The sequence below is a fragment of the Simochromis diagramma genome, unplaced genomic scaffold (genome assembly GCF_900408965.1).
Source record: "Simochromis diagramma unplaced genomic scaffold, fSimDia1.1 OVJJ01000682.1, whole genome shotgun sequence".
Taxonomy (NCBI): domain Eukaryota; kingdom Metazoa; phylum Chordata; class Actinopteri; order Cichliformes; family Cichlidae; genus Simochromis; species Simochromis diagramma.
In genome coordinates, this window is record NW_024387359.1 from 3,565,208 (window position 1) to 3,583,598 (window position 18,391).

General features: G+C 38.0%; 1 protein-coding gene across 2 annotated transcripts in view; it reads left to right on the plus strand.

The window, feature by feature from the left end:
* The window catches only part of pi4kaa (phosphatidylinositol 4-kinase, catalytic, alpha a), a 41,917-nt gene extending 28,197 nt beyond the window's left edge, over positions 1–13,720 (plus strand). For both annotated transcript variants that reach the window (XM_040007371.1, XM_040007372.1), the window contains exons 37-54: positions 509–664; positions 1,091–1,170; positions 1,261–1,460; positions 2,301–2,388; positions 2,475–2,642; positions 4,149–4,202; positions 4,480–4,600; positions 6,156–6,285; positions 6,391–6,461; positions 7,321–7,393; positions 7,506–7,686; positions 7,777–7,881; positions 8,728–8,853; positions 9,641–9,761; positions 10,026–10,185; positions 10,375–10,464; positions 10,811–10,894; positions 11,112–13,720. In XM_040007371.1, coding sequence (XP_039863305.1) covers positions 509–664; positions 1,091–1,170; positions 1,261–1,460; positions 2,301–2,388; positions 2,475–2,642; positions 4,149–4,202; positions 4,480–4,600; positions 6,156–6,285; positions 6,391–6,461; positions 7,321–7,393; positions 7,506–7,686; positions 7,777–7,881; positions 8,728–8,853; positions 9,641–9,761; positions 10,026–10,185; positions 10,375–10,464; positions 10,811–10,894; positions 11,112–11,163 — 2,060 coding nt within the window. In that variant the 3' untranslated portion in view covers positions 11,164–13,720. The remainder of the gene's footprint in view (positions 1–508; positions 665–1,090; positions 1,171–1,260; positions 1,461–2,300; positions 2,389–2,474; positions 2,643–4,148; positions 4,203–4,479; positions 4,601–6,155; positions 6,286–6,390; positions 6,462–7,320; positions 7,394–7,505; positions 7,687–7,776; positions 7,882–8,727; positions 8,854–9,640; positions 9,762–10,025; positions 10,186–10,374; positions 10,465–10,810; positions 10,895–11,111) is intronic.
* Positions 13,721–18,391: the final 4,671 nt, after the last annotated feature.

Genomic DNA, 18,391 nt, shown 5'->3' on the forward strand with positions numbered 1-18,391 from the left:
AGCTGCGTCAACATGCATGACTACTCATCATATCAGCCCACCAGTCTGCCCCCCCCCCCCCGTGATCATTTTTAAAGAAACCATAAATTGAAAAAATATTTTTTTCTTCCAACCAAGAAATTTCCTTCCTCTTCATACCCAAAGACCTTGACAAAAGACATTGTCTCATACTCATACAGAGCATACCTCTTCAGGTCCTCAGTGCAAATTCTGGCTCAGATTACTTGCATCCGATCCAGTATCAGTGCACCGGCTACCTACATTTACTCCGGAGTCCCTTGATTTCAAATACATGATCATGACATCAGCAGAGGGCTAAGTGACATGGTTAATCTCGCTCTTCAACAACTCCCTCATTATCGCTCATATTGTTTGTGACTGTTTAGAATTTTTAATGTTTTATGTGTAAGGAACGCTCTTGTATAAGTTTAATAAAGCACAGATGTAGATGTGCTGGGAGTAACCCACTGCGTTCATGGCCACACTGATTCTGTTTGCATTTGAACAGATAATCAGGATGCATCTTTGAACAGCCTGTCAGTGATGAACGCTGCTGATCTAAGGGGCAACATGGATTCCAGCTCCCGCACCCAACAGACTGGCCAGGGATGGATCAATACGTACCCGCTGTCGAGTGGCATGTCCACCACATCCAAGAAATCAGGTAGAACCTAGGTTCAGTGTTTCGGACAGTACAAAGAATGAATATTTTATTCAAGAGCCTTTCGAAACTGATAATAGCACTTCCTTCAATAATCAAATATAGTTTAAATGTTGCTAAAGTGTGTCATATCACAATGTCATATCATTTGTTTTAAGAGTGTGACTGACATTTCCTTTCGGACTGGGTGGCATCATAAAATGTAAAATGAAAATATGGACATTAAAAGCATCTTTGATATAGCAAAAACTCTTGCAGTCATTTGGACTGCACTGCTCTAGACTTTGAACTGGTGAAATATCCAAGCCATCACCTTTTCCAAATCAAAGAGACGAACACAGATGGGAAATGTCTGTGAGACATTAAGGTACAAAAAGTCAGTCCATAAAGGACTTATGGATTGACTTTTTGTACCTTTTCTTTTTCTAGGCACATCCAAAAAAAGTAACAGAGGAACGCAGCTTCACAAATACTACATGAAACGCAGGACTCTGTTGCTGGCATTACTGGTGAGTAATATGAGTGTTTTGACTGCACTTAAGATGCCTGTTCATGATAAAACCTTCTTAATGCTCTTGACCTCTGGTTTGTGTACCCAGGCTAGTGAGATCGAACGGTTGACAACGTGGTACAACCCCCTCTCCACACAAGAGCTGGCCATTGCCACAGAGCAGTCAGTGGAGACAAGCATCGCCAACTGGAGGTCCAAATACATCAGCCTGACAGAGAAACAGTGGAAGGACCACGTCAACCTGGCCTGGAGTATCGCTCCATACCTGGCTATGCAATTACCAACAAGGTGGCCAATCTCTAAGAACGATCTCTAATAACAGACGTAAATGCCTCTTTGTTTAAATGAGTATTAAACCGCTTTTGCCATTTAATTTCCCATTAACTAAATCCATGAGAGCACTGTTCTGAGTCATCAGGGCCAACTGTCCATTTTGTGCATAAGATAGATCAAATCATCTTAAAGGCCTTTGTCAGAGTTTTACCCCTGATACTGCTGGATAAACTCACTCAGGAACGAGGTCACACAGAGCTCAAGTTTTCACTCGCGAGAGGGAAGCAGTTGTCTCCAACCCACTTCAACTTGCTTTCCCCCTGCAGGTTGTTTTTATTGGTTACACACATGGATATTCATAAAGCTTGATGCTGTATTACCTATGAGAAATTACTATAACTGGTTACAAAGGGTGATTGTGCTGTGCAAGCATGATTATACATTGTGTGTGGTTATATGATGGGAGTGCAGCTCTCCCAGATTGTTGTTGGTAGAATCTGTTCTTCTCAAGGCTGCTTGTTCCCCTTATCAATGTCATGCACGTAGTCATATGCGTAGGTTACCTAGATAGCAAACAGAAGCATTCTAGCTTTCTAAATGGCATTATGTAGCTTTTTAAATGGCAACCTACAACACATACATTAAACCTAACAGCCTATCACTTGACTCACCCTACATAAGCTTTGAAAACAATGTTGCCACTAAAAAAGGTCAAGACACAACATCCCTCCTTGTGGTCTGCTGCTTGTAATAGTCGAAATTCTGACTAAGAAGAAACCAGTGCTTAATGTAAAGGTGTGACTATCCTTCTTGTACTAGAGTGTAGATTTTCATTTTAAATGTCTTATTTTCCAGATTTAAGAATGACGCCATTGTTGCTGAAGTGACCAGACTTGTGAGACTGGACCCCGGTGCAGTCAGTGATGTGCCTGAGGCTGTCAAGGTGAGATCAGGTGTTCTTGTAAAGCTTGATTTTGGAAATCTTATATGTTTAATGTGACTGAATGTTATATAATTATCCTTCTTTAGTTCCTGGTGACATGGCACACTATTGATGCTGACTCCCCTGAGTTGAGCCACATCTTGTGTTGGGCTCCGGCTGACCCGCCCACTGGTCTGTCCTACTTCAGCAGCATGTACCCTCCTCATCCCCTTACTGCTCAGTATGGGGTTAAAGTGCTACGCTCTTTTCCTCCAGTAGGTCAAGATTTGTTTTTGGGTTTTTTTGGGTTCAGCATGGCATTGACTCAAGCTGCTTTCATTAATGTGCTGAACTTTTTAAAAGGATTAGACATTAAAATGTCTTCTTTAAACTGCCAGCTCTCCTGTACAAAGCAATGTGGATTTGCGCCAAGAATTGCTTGGTAATTATCGGGTACACTATATTGCCAAAAGTATTTGCTCGTCTGCTTTCACATTCATAGGAGTTTTAGTGATGTCCCATTCTTAATCCATAGGTTTTAATATGATGTTGGCCCTCTGCAGCTATAACAAATTCATCTCTTTTGGTAAGGTTTCCACAAGATTTCAGTGTTTATGGGAATATTTGACCATTCTTCCAGAAGCACGTTTGTTAGGTCAAACACTGATGTTGGACAAGAAGGCCTGGCTCACAGTCTCTGCTCTAATTCATCTCAAAGGTGTTCAGGTTGAGGTCAGGACTCTGTGCAGGCCAGTCAAGTTCTGCCACATCAAATTTGCTCATAAAAGTCTTTCTGGACCTTGCTTTTTGCAGTGGTCATGTTGGAACAGGAAGGGGTCATCCCCAAACTGTTTCCACAAAATTGGGAGCATGAAATTGTCCACAATGTCTTGGTATGCTGAAGCATTAACAGTTCCTTTCATATTAACTACGGGGCCGAGCCCAGCTCCTGAAAAGCAACCCCAGACCATGATCCCGCTTCCACCAAACTTTACACTTGGCACAGTGCAGTCAGACAAATACCGATACTGTTCTCTTGGCAGACTCGTCAATCATATTGCCAGAAAGAGAAGTATGATTCGTCACTCCAGAAAACACATCCTCACTGCTCTAGATTCCAGTCGTGGCATTGTTTGCATTGGCTCGCATTCTCCCAATCTCTCTGTGCACTGTTCTTGAGCTAATCTGAAAGCCATGGGAAGTTTGGACGTCTGTAGTGATTGACTCAGCAGAAAGCCAACTTCTCCGCGCTATGGGCCTCACCATCTGCTGACCCTAATCTGTGATTTTACGTGGCTGACCAATTTGTAGCTGAATTGTTGTCATTCCCAATCACTTCCACAAGTGGTTGACTGTGGAATATTTAGTAGAGAGGAAATTTCACAACTGGACTTAATGCACAGGTGGCATCCTATCACGGTACAACGCTGGACTTAAGTGAGCTCCGGAGAACAACCTATTCTTTCCCAAATGTTTCTAGAAGACATCTGAATGCATAGGTGCTTGATTTGGCCATGGAAGTGACTGGAACACCTGAATTCAATTATTTGAATGAATACTTTTGGCAGTATAGGGTATAGTGTTCCCGGCATAAAACAAGCTTCCGATGGGCCACATGAGAGAAAATCATGAGGCAGTGTCTTGACCTGAGTTCATGTATGACAGCAACTTCAGAGGAGAACTTACTTTGTTCCTCCTTTAACACTGTCACAGCACCAAGATGGAGGATACAACTTCATAAAAACAAATCTTTCTTAATAGTTCTTCATTGTTCTTCCTAGGATGCCATCTTATTCTACATTCCTCAGATTGTTCAGGCTCTGCGTTATGACAAGGTAATGTTAACAATTCCACCTTTGCTGATTTCATGACGAAAAATTCCATGCTCTACTCTGTGATAAAAAAGTTATCACAGAGTAGAGATTATTTTTCCTTCTACAAGAAGTTCATCATATTCCCTTCCAAAAAAAAGAGAGATCATTAATTGTGGGAGCTTAAACTATGAGTTTATCAACAGATATTTGTGTTTTTTGCTAAAGGCAAAGGAGAGAGATATAATTAACTATAATGATAATACCAATATAAGCGTTGTCTACTCTCTGTCTCGCTTAGATGGGTTACGTGAGAGAATATATCCTGTGGGCAGCTCAGAAGTCTCAGCTTCTTGCCCACCAGTTCATCTGGAACATGAAGACCAACATCTTTATGGATGAAGAGGGCCACCAAAAAGACCGTGAGTAGAGACTTATCAAATTGCGTTAGTTAGTCTGAGTAACAAAGAAAGAAAAGAATGAAAAACATTTAGTTTCACCCTAACTTCCGGTTATATTAAAACCTACATGAACACACTCAGTAAAAATACTTTTTCAGAGTAAAACATGAAACAGTTTCTATTCAGCTCTTCAAGCTCCTTCAACTGTCTCGTACAAAGTTAACCTAGTTAAGTCCAATTTAAGCTTTTTGAGAAATAAGTAATAGATAAAAGGTGACCATAAAAAAGTAAAGGCAGAATAAGTTTAATAAGAAATAAGCGACATATTCTATTATCATGAATTGACTCAAAGTGGGTAACCAAGAAAGAGTTCACACAAAAAGTTTACTTAAATAAAAGATAATCTATTCAACATAACCTAACCAAAAAAACAAAGATAACCAATGTATTGATGCAAGATGGATTGGAAGAGACAGACTTAACAGTTCTTCGGGGCCAACTTTTATAGCCTGAGGTGAGCTGCATTAGCTGACGATCCTCCCATGCCAGTCATCAGTAACAGCAGACCAGGACTTTCTTGAGAGTGAGAGGGGCTTTACACCCCCATTCTTAAAAAAATCAGTGTTCCACCTTGACATTGGAAATTAATCTAAAAAAAAATCATAATTTATAAACAATAACGCAACATTAAAACATATCCCATTTAATAAAATGGCCAGCTGACCCATCAAGCCAGCTGATACCAACACCCTTACCAAATCCAATTCCTCTAGCCAGCAACATGAGTAACCTGGATCAAATTCAAGGAGGAAAAAAGAAAACGCTAGTAAAAATGCTAGATATAGTAATATGGCATGGCCAAGCTGGAGATTTCTAATAGTGTAACTGGCATATAGAAGAGTGCAAGTGGTATCTCCCCCAGGTTGCAAATCTGTTCTTGATAGGTTTTATAAATAGGTTTTATCAGGAAAAATTCTTAAACCTCATAATAGCGGGGGGGGGAAAGAAATCAAAGGGTTGCTCCAGATCTGAAGAACTAGAATCACAAGCCGCACTAACCATAATGTCCAAGACATTACCAAATAGGGAACCAAACTACAATAATGTTCGCACCTATTAAAAGTACATTTAAGGAGCTCTACACCAAAGCTACTAGACCAAGCTACCAAGTTAATTCTTTACCGCACTATTCAAGATCAGCTCTGCAGTTCTTACCAGTTATGTCTATCGACATAAGTACTGTACACCAGAGAGAGAGAGAGAGAGAACACTTTTTTCATATTGCTTGGTCTTGTAATTTTCCAATAAAAACATATTTACAAATGACAAACTCAAATATTAATGTTTGAATGCAAAGGTAAAAGGTTTTGTCTCATCACCGTTACACGTCTTCTACTCGGATGTTTTTAACAACTGGTGAGGACCAGATGATTATTTTATTATGTCCTGATATAAAAAAAAACAAACCCTTAGAATTGAATGAGGATCTGCTTTTTTAATAATAAGACACGCTGTATAAAGAGCGTTCTCAAGTAGAGTAGAAAAACTTAAAATTAAAATGAATGTTTCTGCATAGCTGACATTGGGGAGCTGTTGGAGCAGATGGTTGAGGAGATCACAGGTTCACTGTCAGGTCCTGCCAAAGATTTCTACCAGAGAGAGTTTGACTTCTTCAACAAAATCACCAACGTTTCTGCTATTATCAAGTAAGTCTGTTAGCTAGTATTCTGCTATTCGTCAGGGTCATGTATGTGCCACAACCACAGAGAAGTTTAAATTCTGCTGTGTTTGCTGCTTGCGTTTTTCCCCAGGCCAGTTCCAAAGGGCGAGGAGAGAAAGAGAGCTTGCCTCAAAGCTCTGTCCGATATCAAAGTGCAGCCAGGTAAGGAACTGTCTGAGAGTAAATATGGGTGCCTATTTGACTCTGTAAACTGTAGACTACAGTTAAATCTTCTGTGAAAACAGTTTTAATCTAAATATTTTAACATCACATTGTATAAACAGGGTGGGGTGCTCAAAATGACATCATATAGAGAGTAGAAAAAATGACTTTGGTCATGTTTATTATGAGCATCCACCAGTACTTTACATTCATTATAATACATTATAACGTAAAACTCTGTACTGAGCTTGTACCGAGCACAAAAAAAGAAAAAATATCAATATGAAGATGAATAAATATATTTGCTTGCTCTTAGTCATATTGTATGGGTCTGAATAAGGATCCTGCAGCTATTTATTTACAGCTATTTATTTACAGACTGTCCCTTAAAGACTGACTTAATGTTCTTTCATTGTGTCAAATGATATTGATAAAATATCTTCACTTCACAGAATCAGTTTGTTTTGTTTCCAACCACTTGGCCAATATATAATACCTTTTGTCCATACAGACAAACACATGCCTGTGTTGTGATATTAAAACATTGCATAAGCCCTTTGTGTTGTAAAATAAAGGTGTATTCTTATAAGGTCAGGCATTTCTTCCTGCCTGTATAGTGTGCTTCTTAGGAGAGCAAGCTTTGAAGGGACAGATTAAAGTGTTTAATTTACACCCTTTAATTTTGCAAACAGATTTAAGGTTACAACACTGCTCTGTTTACTCTGACAAAGACACAGCAGTGCTGAAATGTTAGTCTGCTTGCAAAGGCAGAAGCTGTGAATTAATCATTGTGCTTCAGGCCCTTCTGTCCTTTGAGAGTTTGAATCTTATATTTGTATCTTGTCTTGCTGTTTTCTAGGTTGTTACCTGCCTAGTAATCCTGAAGCCATAGTACTGGACATTGATTATAAGTCTGGAACACCTATGCAGAGGTAATGTTGGGTCTTTATTTGTGTTTCATAGAGTAGTTTCAATGATAAGTATGACTGTAACTTATGGGAGTGTGTGTTTGTGTGTGTTTGTGTGTGTTTTCTGTGTTTGCAGTGCTGCCAAGGCTCCCTATCTGGCCAAGTTCAAGGTGAAGCGCTGCGGAGTGAGTGAACTAGAGAGGGAGGGTCTCCGCTGCCCATCAGACTCTCTGGAAGATGGAGAGGAGAATCCAGATGGGTCAAAGAAGGTTTGCTGGCAGGCAGCCATCTTCAAAGTGGGAGATGACTGCAGACAGGTACAACATTTTTCTTTGACTGATCAATGTCTGACACTTCATACTTCATACTCAGACTAATTTCCCTTTGTGTTTTTCTCATTTCTCCAGGATATGCTTGCACTGCAGATCATAGGGCTTTTTAAGAATATCTTCCAGCTGGTCGGCCTGGATCTGTTCGTCTTCCCTTACAGAGTGGTGGCTACTGCACCAGGGGTATGGTTCTTTTCTCTATTATCTCTTCTGCTTTCATCTCCTTTCCCCATTTACTTCAGTACTAAGTATTAAAAATTTAATGTTTTTTTTTTTTTTTAAAGATTTTTCATCATTTTATTTATAAAAATAATAAAACAATCTAAATAGAACACTATAGGAATGGAATACAGCTCTATGTAGCTCTAATTCAAATTGCATTGTCCCCAAAATGTTTTATTTTATTTACAGCTTAAAATACCATGTAAAATTCATTCTGACACATCTACATCCCCCTATTGTTTCAGTGTTTGTGCAGGTCAGCAGCATCTTGACAAACTGGAACATGCTAGAACAACTCTTCTAGTTACTCAGTAAAAATAAATATAATGCTAGAATGCAAAGCAACTGCCAGTTTGGCTCTGTTCCAGCTGTGCATACCTGTCCTGGTTTGACATCACTGTAAACCAGTACAGTGTTCAGATACACAGAAAGAAAAAAACAATGGTATCGTCATATTACATACTTTGTAATTGTACTCTAAAACAATGAAAACATTAATTTTGTATAAAATATCATCTTTAAATGTAAAACAAATGCCAGTAAGCTTCCACATTATTTTTTTAATACTGTAAATGAGCATATCCAGTTTTGTTGTTGTTGTTATTCTAAAGACAGACCATGTTGGAAAGTGACCCTAAACATGGTGTATGTTTTACAAACTAATGTACATCAGAGAAAATTGTCGACTTGACATTTTGTGCATCTGCCACAAAGTTACTTTTCCTGTAATCTTCTGTAGCTGATTTGGGATAATAATGGAGGATATTCTGATAAACGTCACACATCATCACATCTTCTCTTTCTCAGTGTGGTGTGATTGAGTGCATCCCAGATTGTAAATCCAGGGACCAGCTCGGTAGACAGACTGACTTTGGGATGTATGATTACTTCCGGAATCAGTATGGTGATGAATCCACCCTCGCCTTCCAGAAGGTATGGAGCTTAAATTATGGGACTGTTCAAATCAGTTTTGCATATTTCATAATGAGGATTTATTAATAGTTCAGAAGGATTCATAGATAGTTCTAGTATGAGAGGCTAGCCTAGTAGGATAGCCTGCCAAAAAGTCTTTTCAAAGTAAAAGTGGAATAGCCATATGGCTACAGACATGTGTCATGAGTGTCTTAATCTGAAATTTAGTAATCACAGGGACACGTTGTGGTTGGTGGTTTGCTGTCTGCCATTTTAAGCAAGGTGTATATTGCTAGCTTAGTCTGCTAAGACTCCTAAACATCAGTTCAGTAACAGTGACCAGCATGTGTGGACTAATAGTAGCACAAAGCAGTTTTCAACACACAACATAGTGGTTTAAGCGAGAGAAATCACACACATTGTTTGTGTGGTCACAGCAGAGATATATGACTCTTATCTCTTAGCGTGACACAGGAGCCATCTTATGAGACAAACTAAACTAAGTACTTATCAAGCTATAGTTGAGTGTAACCAGCCATACAAAAGACCTAACTGAAAAACAATTTTGTTGTGAAGCTTTCTTAACAGTCACTTCTCTTAATAGACTAACTTAACCTGCTTATCTAAAACTGTACTGAAACACTAGTAAAATTAATGAGTTCCTGACATGAAAAGAAAAAGGCATATCCATGATCCTTGTGTGAATGCTTTGTGGAACATGGACTGAACTGTCATCTGAGAGATTTTTGAATGTGGTGGGAAATGGGCATAATTATACCTCATTATCACGTGTATGTTCTTTCTGCAGGCTCGTTACAACTTCATCCGCAGTATGGCCGCTTACAGCCTTTTGCTGTTCCTGCTGCAAATCAAAGACAGACACAATGGCAACATCATGCTGGACAGCAAGGGCCACCTCATTCACATAGGTGGGGTGTATGGGTTTGATCTGGATGTTTCCTTTTTTAACTATTATTATTTTATGATTTTTTTTTTTTAACTGTAAGCTTCTTGAATGTCCACACTTGATGGACAGTAGTTATTATTGTTTCAGTAATTATGATCATTATTAACTTTTATTAATTATTGCTCAAATCTGGGCACAATGTTTTAAAACAAGATTGTACACACCAGAGAGTAGTTTCATCAATTTTACAGAGTAATGGTGAAGGTTTGGCATATTTTGTTTGCAGATTTTGGCTTCATGTTTGAGAGCTCTCCTGGAGGTAACCTGGGCTGGGAGCCAGACATCAAGCTGACAGATGAGATGGTGATGATCATGGGAGGCAAGATGGAGGCCACACCTTTTAAATGGTTCATGGAGATGTGTGTCAGAGGATATCTGGCTGTACGGTATGAAGCTGAAAAAACAAACAAACAAGTGTCTCGAGTACTTTTTTAGAAAACAAAAAGGCTTTCATGGTTGTTTAAAGGTTTCTGTCAATTAATTTTTGTGCTACATGGGCTTCATCTGTGAAGAAAGTAGTGGCGAAGAAGTTGTTGGTATTGTAAGTTTATGTTTTGTTTTCTCTGGTCAAACAGCCCATACATGGATGCAGTAGTTTCTCTAGTGACCCTTATGCTGGACACTGGACTCCCATGTTTCAGAGGACAAACCATAAAACTTCTCAAGTAAGTTCAACAGTGTGACATCTGAGTGTTTTTGCTTCTGTGGTGAGTTATATTGTATGTAGTCAATATTATGTCAAAAATCTCCCATGCAGTAAAATCCTGCCAATTTAGCTGAGACTAGAGCACTATAAAAACTAGTATAGAAATAAATATTTGGTAATATGTGTTTTGACAGCTATTCTGTAGGTGTCAAAAAAGGAAGACAAACAAAACGCAGCCACCTGGAGTTAAAAAAAACAATGAGTGCAGCATGTAAGGCACACTTCCAGTGCCACTGGACTGTGAAACTGTTATTTCCACCCAAAATGTGTTCACATTGATTGTTTTTTCTTTTGTTTTTTGTCAGAGGACGTTTTAATCCACAAATGAGTGAAAAAGAAGCGGCAGCATTCATCATCAAAGTCATCCAAAGCTGTTTCCTCAGTAGCAGGTGACAAAATACTTGCATTACTTAATTTGTGCTGCAGTTGTTACAAAAGACAAATGTATAAGCCCATTGCCAAAATTGGTCAAATATTGTATAGTGTCATTTTGGGATATTAAAGAACTTTATCAACACACCCATAGTTAATAATAAAAATATAGAAACACCTTTTTGCTTTAACATTGTTCCTTCTAATAAATATTTGTTAACTTCATTTTAACAGGAGCAAGACATACGACATGCTGCAGTACTACCAAAACCAGATTCCATACTGAAGATCGTCTGCCAGCCTTCCACTGTGCATCCAGAGCAAACGAGCAATGCTGTGTTTTTATAAAACTGAATGAGGTGGCGGTCCCGAACACTACTCTGCTCCTCAGAGTTTGGCAAAAATGATGCACTTTAACGCTAAATCATCTCATTCTCATGTAATTACTTACACAAGACTGAAAAATGATGTGTGTCGTTTACTAAACAGGTATCTGAAACGCCCTTTAAGTATTTTCTTGATGCTGTTACTTGTTACTGTGCAAACACTAACTTAAGGGTCACATTAGAGGAACTTGGCCTAAAAGGGAGCCATCTTTACAGTGTTTGTAAAAAGCAGCTGTTATCATTTTGTTCCTATGCTGTTACCCATTTTGATGCACTTTATTGAGTACAGTATTTCTGCAGCTTCACCTGCCCACAGTCGAGAGATTAAAGCTCAAATGTAAGACATTAAAATACTCTGAAAAAATGTAGATGTTTTTAAATTCATCCAAAATGAACGCAGCAGTCAATCAACATTTAACCTAACAGTAGTCTTTAGAAATGTAAAGGTGTTTAGAGAATCAGACATACTCATGCTGTAGCTTGTACTGTAGATTATTTGCTGTAGAATCACATCAGCACAGGCGGTTTTCTGTGATGTATGTGTAGAGTTATGTGTGACAAACTTTTAACTGTGCTACTTTGATGGTTACACCTTTTCATGCAAGTCTTTATATGTCATATCTGTTGTATGGAGGCATTTTTACACTAAACTTTGGTTCTGGTTGAGCCTTTTGTTTCCACTAATTTACCAATAGTTGTCATTGTATCTCTATTTGTCTAGAGCAGATGCACACAGTAGAAAGTTCTGCGAGGTTATACATTTAAGTAGCACTTACTTAATCTGCAAAACAGCTCACGTTAGTACAAGTAATTACTGTTAAATAACACATAAAGAGAGCAAGTGTTGCAGCTGGAATGTGCATGGCATATGTTACTCACAATCAAAATACAAAACTTATTTTGTATGAACAAAATAGTTACATTAACATACGCGAATATGAGCAATATTAAAAGACTTTCATGCAGCGTTTATTGTGCAGGACTGTGCGTCTTTTCTTGCTACTGCCTGTCTTTAGATTAGAAAATAGAGGCACAACTCAGACAAAAAAAAGAAAAGTGAACCTTATCTTGACTTACAGTGTTAATGAGCAAAAAAACAAGATTTTACTTTATAGTGGTTATAGGTTGTCGTTACTTGAGGGGCCATGGTGCTAGTACATTAAATGCAATGAATAAGAGCCCGAACAATTTGGTGGCAGCAATATTTTTCCAAGAGGAAAAGAGCAAATAATGTATCTTTGATTTCACTGAAATTTTTATAAACTCTTGGAATGGATCCAAAAAGGTGGCAAAACCAGGTAGTCCAAATGTGAAATTCCCTGTACACTGAAACACAGTGCTTAACATCTGTGGCCTACTTTATTACTCGAGAAGAGCCAAATTTGAATCAGCTGCTACACCAGAAAGGAGTTCCAGGTTAGGGAACACTGGAAATAAAAGCACAAGGTGTTGTAGTGAATAGACCTAAAATAGGCCCACAAACTTAACCAAGAAATTCATTTTTCCTACTTTTTCAGTTTCTTTTTACTACTTCCTTATTTCTTTTCACTTTTTACTTTGCTCTTTACCCTTCTTCCAAATTTTTCCATGTTTCTCTTCATTTTTAATTTTTCATTCCGATCCCTTTTTCTTTCATTTTTCTTTCCTACTTAGCTTTACGCCACTCTATCATTTCTTATTACTTTAATTCTTTATTTCTCCATCTCTTGTTTTCTTTTTCTTGTCTTTTTCTTTATTTCTCCTGCACTATTTGTTTGTTTTTACATTTTTTTCCCCCACGTGTAGTATTAAATGCTTAAATACAACACACAGGCTGGACCATGACCCATTGCTTACTACTATTCTGTCTGTCTGATAGCATGTGTCAGAATACATGTGTGCAACATGTCTGCAAAACCCTGTTTGGAAGCATTCCTCATATTAACATTATTATTAATCTTTGTATCAAAACAATCCTCTTGGCTTACTGATGCAGATGATGATTATACCTAAAAAGCCATTTCTCCTTCCCATGGTAGAATCACAACTGTAGTAATACTTGACATAAAAATAACTTTATGCAATATATATTTATGTGTATTAATCTTGTATCTGTGTGTTGTGTTCTGCAAATGAAATTGCAATGATTCCCTCTGTCCTAGTCCTTGTGTGAAAAGTTTAATGCTGCAGCCATGTTTTCTTATTGTATTTCTCAAAGCGTTTGAGTATATGGAAACTAAATGGGAGAATGTCCCTGCTGAGGTCAGTAGTAGGTTTTACTGAAATTCTGTTATTTTAAACATGTAAGTCATCCCTTATGTTAACCAATATCTCTCTGAAGCTTTGGTCATCTTGCATGCTTTACCCATATATGGTTGTCTTTGTGAGGTACAGTCTGGGTTTTAGCTGGGAGTGAAGTCAGGGAATTTTTTCTGGTCATCATTTTGTGACAGACCTTCATTGAGCTGTTCTAGGGTTCAGAACAGAATTAAGTATGGGTCAGGATTAAGGGCCTGGGAGTGCATTCATTAATGCTCTCATAGAAATAGCCATATGGTGTGTGTGTGTGTGGGGGGGAAACAGTTGTTTAGTGCATTGTTTAGATGAGCATCCGTTTTTTTTTCTTCTGCTAATGTGTGGAAACTTGTTATTGTCAGAATAAATGTCAACATTTCACCAGAATCAGACTGTCAGTGTATCATTAATTCTTTTTTTTGTGTTCCTCTAAGTCTTATTTCATTGACATGTTTCCTTTCTCCTTACATTGGCTCTTTTTTTTTTTTTTTTAGCTGTTCCTTGTTTTGTTTTTTTTGTTTTTTCCTTGTTTTCTTTTTCATTTCATTCTTTTACATACTTTTTGTCACTTTTCTTTGTTAATGTTTATTTCTTTTACCCCTTTCTTTTATTTTTTCTCTACTCCTTTTTTTCATTTCTTTCTGAGGTGAAAAAAAAGAGAAGAAAAGTTTAAAAACAAAAAAGTAAAAAAAAAACAATCATAGCAGACAAAACAAACCGTAAAAAAATCAAACTTTCCTTAAAATAATAGTGTTTGAAGGTATCAGATAACATTAGTTTTATAGGTTATGTGAGCCTGGCAACCACTGAATGAAGACAAGCAAGAAGGAAGAGTTGGAAGACCATAAAGCCAACGGCACTGACCTTTGACCTATCTGAAGAAACTTAAGCAGACTCCTTACAACAGTTGGAACAATAAGAAGCACAAAGTGCAGTTGTTTAATTTTAGTAGGTTTTTTTCCCATACTTAAACAATGTGATTTTTTTAAATTTCTGTAATTATGTTCTAAATGTGGTCATCTGATATCCATAAAAATAACCAAAAATTTGTAAAATAACAAACCTTTATTTAACACTGGGCATCACAGAGACTGGTGGTTTATACCAGTAGCACAAAGAACATGATGATTGTGGGATGAATTGTCATTCACAAAGAAGCCCCAAGACAAATAGCTGGCAGAACTGAACTCTTCTTGTTCAAGCTGGTCTGAAAACTGGACTTAGTGCTAGCTAGTAGCAAGATACAAAAATCAATACATTGAAATCAATAATGCATAATATTTTTGTGCAGTAACTGTTAATAGTTCCATGAACCATTGAGCCAGGCATGTTGTTATATGGATTTCATTAATATTGCTCCAAAGGTTATCAACAGTAGATATTTATTTCTAGTGTTAAGTTAAGGTGGTTAGCACTGTTGCCTCACAGCAAGAAGGTCTTCAGTTCAATTCCACCATCAGGCTAGGGTCTTTCTGTTTGGAGTTCCCATGTTCTTCCTGTGTTTGGTTAGGTTAATTGGAAACACTAAATTGCCCATAGGTGTGAAAGTGGGTCTATGTGTTGATCTGGTGTCCAGGGTGTACCCTGCCTCTCACCCTAAGACAGCTGGGATAGGCTCCAGTGCCCCCTGCGACCCTGAAAAGGATAAGCGGAAGTTAATCAATTCAGCAGAATTTTCATACAACTGAATTAAAGATAAAAAACAACAATCCCTTGTGAGCAAGCACTTGGCGACAGTGGAAATGAAAACATCCCAAAGTACCAGGCTGGGGAACGGGTGGGCATCTGCTGTGGTTTGGGGGGAGGGGGTTATATATGTCAGAAAATTAAAGCAAATATGCCTTAAAATTGACCTTTAGGCACTGGAAGTAACTCTCTGGTTAACACAGTTATTTGCTATTAATATTTAGTGGTGTATAATTGATTATTTTATAGGAAATGGAGTTGAAGTCAGTTAAGTGAATAGTCTAAGCAGCCAGCAGAGCTTCTTGTTCTTTTTCTTTTTGCACATGTTTTCATCTTTGGCCTCTGGATTTTCTTGTTTGGTATTGCTGGCCTCCTTTATGTGTTTTTCTTGCACAGTCTCGTGGAGTGTCTCATTTTGGGCCTGAGAATGATCTAGTTTAGTAATGCCACTGCCCATCATTGGGTATAAAGTGGGCACTGTGCTCTGGTTGCCACAACCCATCATTAGGTATAAAGTTTGGATTGGGTTCTGTTTGTGACAACTCATCATTGGATACATTGTTTGAATTGGGATCATGTTGCCAATTATCTGGTTTGGTAACGTTGGACTCTTCTTGGTTTTTCATTGTCTCTTCCAGAGACTGCACAGTCTGCTGCAGTATTATCTTTTCTTCTTCTGCTTCCTGGAGTTTGTTTTTTATGTTTGTGTTCTCCTGGTTTTGCTTATCTACAGTTTCCATTAGGAAGCTTCGGTCTTTTCCAGTTCTTGTTAAAAGTTTTGCGCCTTCAATTGATTTTTTTTCCACAAAGGGCTTTACTGGTGCAGAGTTTGATTTTGAGGTCTGTGAACTCACAGTGGGCTTGTTGTTCTTATTCTTGCATTCTGCAACTTCCTCTTCTATATCTTTTTTTACTTTGAGGAGTTGCTCACGGAGCTGTTCAATCTCCTCCTGCTGTTTCTTACATTGGATTCCAATTCAGCTTCTCCCTCCAGTTATTTTCAGCTCTGGAGCCTCTGTGGTTTGTGTTGAAGCCTTCACACTCAGCTCCACAGCAGTGTTAGCTGTGTTGCTCTCTTCAACAGGAGCATCACTCTCCTCAGAGAGTTCTCCTCTGTGCTGGACTCAGGCCTGTTTCTGTGAGCCTCTTCCAGCTGTTCTTGGAGCTTGAGAATGTATTTTTCTGCATTTTCTCTGCAGCACTTTAACTGCAAGCGAAGCCAATCATTATGGGTTTTACACTTGGCAGCTTTGTGATTTGCAGCTACCATTTTGTAATGACTTGTTGGCTGAATGTGCTGAGATTCCTGCAGTTGGAATCTTAGTGCAGCAACCTATCTCTCATATTAAATGGAGGTCTGCTATCACTGGGTATAAATTAGGCATTGGGCTACTGCTGCCAAGGCCCTTCACTGGGTATAAAGTGTGGATTGGGCCAACATTGTTGCCAAGGCCCCCGATTGGGGTCCCACGCTTCTTCCTCTGGTGTTTGGGTTTCCATTTTGCTGAATATATTCTGTTTATTTTTACCTCTTTAGTTTGGCTGCGCCAGATGAAGTCCCCTCATTTGGTGCCTTTAACAATATCATGCACTCTTCAAACTCTCAAGCAGCTTTAAGCAGTCTGCACAGTTCTTCCATTAAAAAACAAACAAACAAGACAAAACAGAATATAAAATGTTTTTATTACTTAGTTTTTAATATAAAGGTTTTAAATATTTTTATAACAGAAAAGGAAAACAACAAACAAACAACAAACAACAAAACAAGCAGTTGACTGAAAAACACAGCTTTTTCCCTACAAAGCAATTCTGGCAATGAGAACATGACATTATTTTCATGAATTGACAACACATATACAGATGTATGAGCAGCCTAGGAGAGGCCTGCAGAAGTTTATATAGCTGTGAGTAGGCGCAAACAGGAAAGAAAAAAAAGGTGTGTGTGTGTGTGAGGGAGGGGGAGAGAGAGAGAGACCCATACTCATTTCGGATAGATTACACCATCTTGTGGTATAAATATTAGCTTGCAACCTTAATCAAAAGGTAAGTTTTTCCATTTTATGAATCTCCTCAACAACGCTCAACCAGTCATCCAGAACAGTGGGGTCAGTATATTAATTAATTAATTCTTCGGGTAAGTCTCCTAAATAAAATGTTATGACGGACCGTTGTTTTGATTTAAAGCCTATAGTCTATTCTATCTTTGACATCTCCCCAAAATTTAGAGAGTTTTCGACAAGACCAGAATATGTTGGTATGATTTGCAACAGTTTCCCACAGCTCCCCCAGCATGAGGAATTTCCCCCTGTTTGTTGTTTTGGTGTTATGAAAAATCATACCAAGTTTTTCCAACTAAATTTTTGCCAGTTGGCAGAAGATGAGGTTGAAGTAGCAGTCTCACACATATTGTCCCATTGTTCAGAAGATATAACAGTGGACAACTCTTTCTCCCATCTTTTTTTAATATAATCTGTTGATGTTCCCCTACTTTTTAATATACTGTGGTAGAGTTTAGAGATTATTGACTTACATCCCTTAAAGTATGTTTGCAAAATCAGATTCATTATTTCATTAGGTTGTGTATTAATTTCTTTAGTCACTTTTGAGGACAAATATTGCTGTAATTGTAGGAATCTGAAAAGGTCACTTTTTCCTAGCTCATATATTTTTTTTAATATTTGAAAACTTTGAAGGCCATTCTTATCCATAATTTCACAATATACATTAATCCCTTTATGTGACCAGTTTTTAAATTTTAAATCCATTTGGTTTGGTTTAAACTCAGAGTCATAAGCCACCCACTTAAGTACTTGAAAATGTGGTTCCTTAGGTTTAGTTATTTTACTCAATCAAACCAAATAAGCAATGTAAAAGATGCCAAGGGGTTCAGTTCTTTCTGACAAGCTGTTGTCAGTTTCTGATCTCCTATCAGGGCTTGTATTGGAATGACCCCACACATATTATATATTTCTTTTCCATTGGGCCTCACAAGTATCATCACACCATTGTATAACTATTTTGAATTGAGCAGCAAAGTAGCAATCTCGGAGACTTGTGTGAGAGAAGCCACCTTTATCTTTACGAATTAATAATATGCTATATTTAATTCTAGGTTTGCACCCCCTCTACAAAATATTAATTTTACAGTACAAAATAAATAAAATAAAA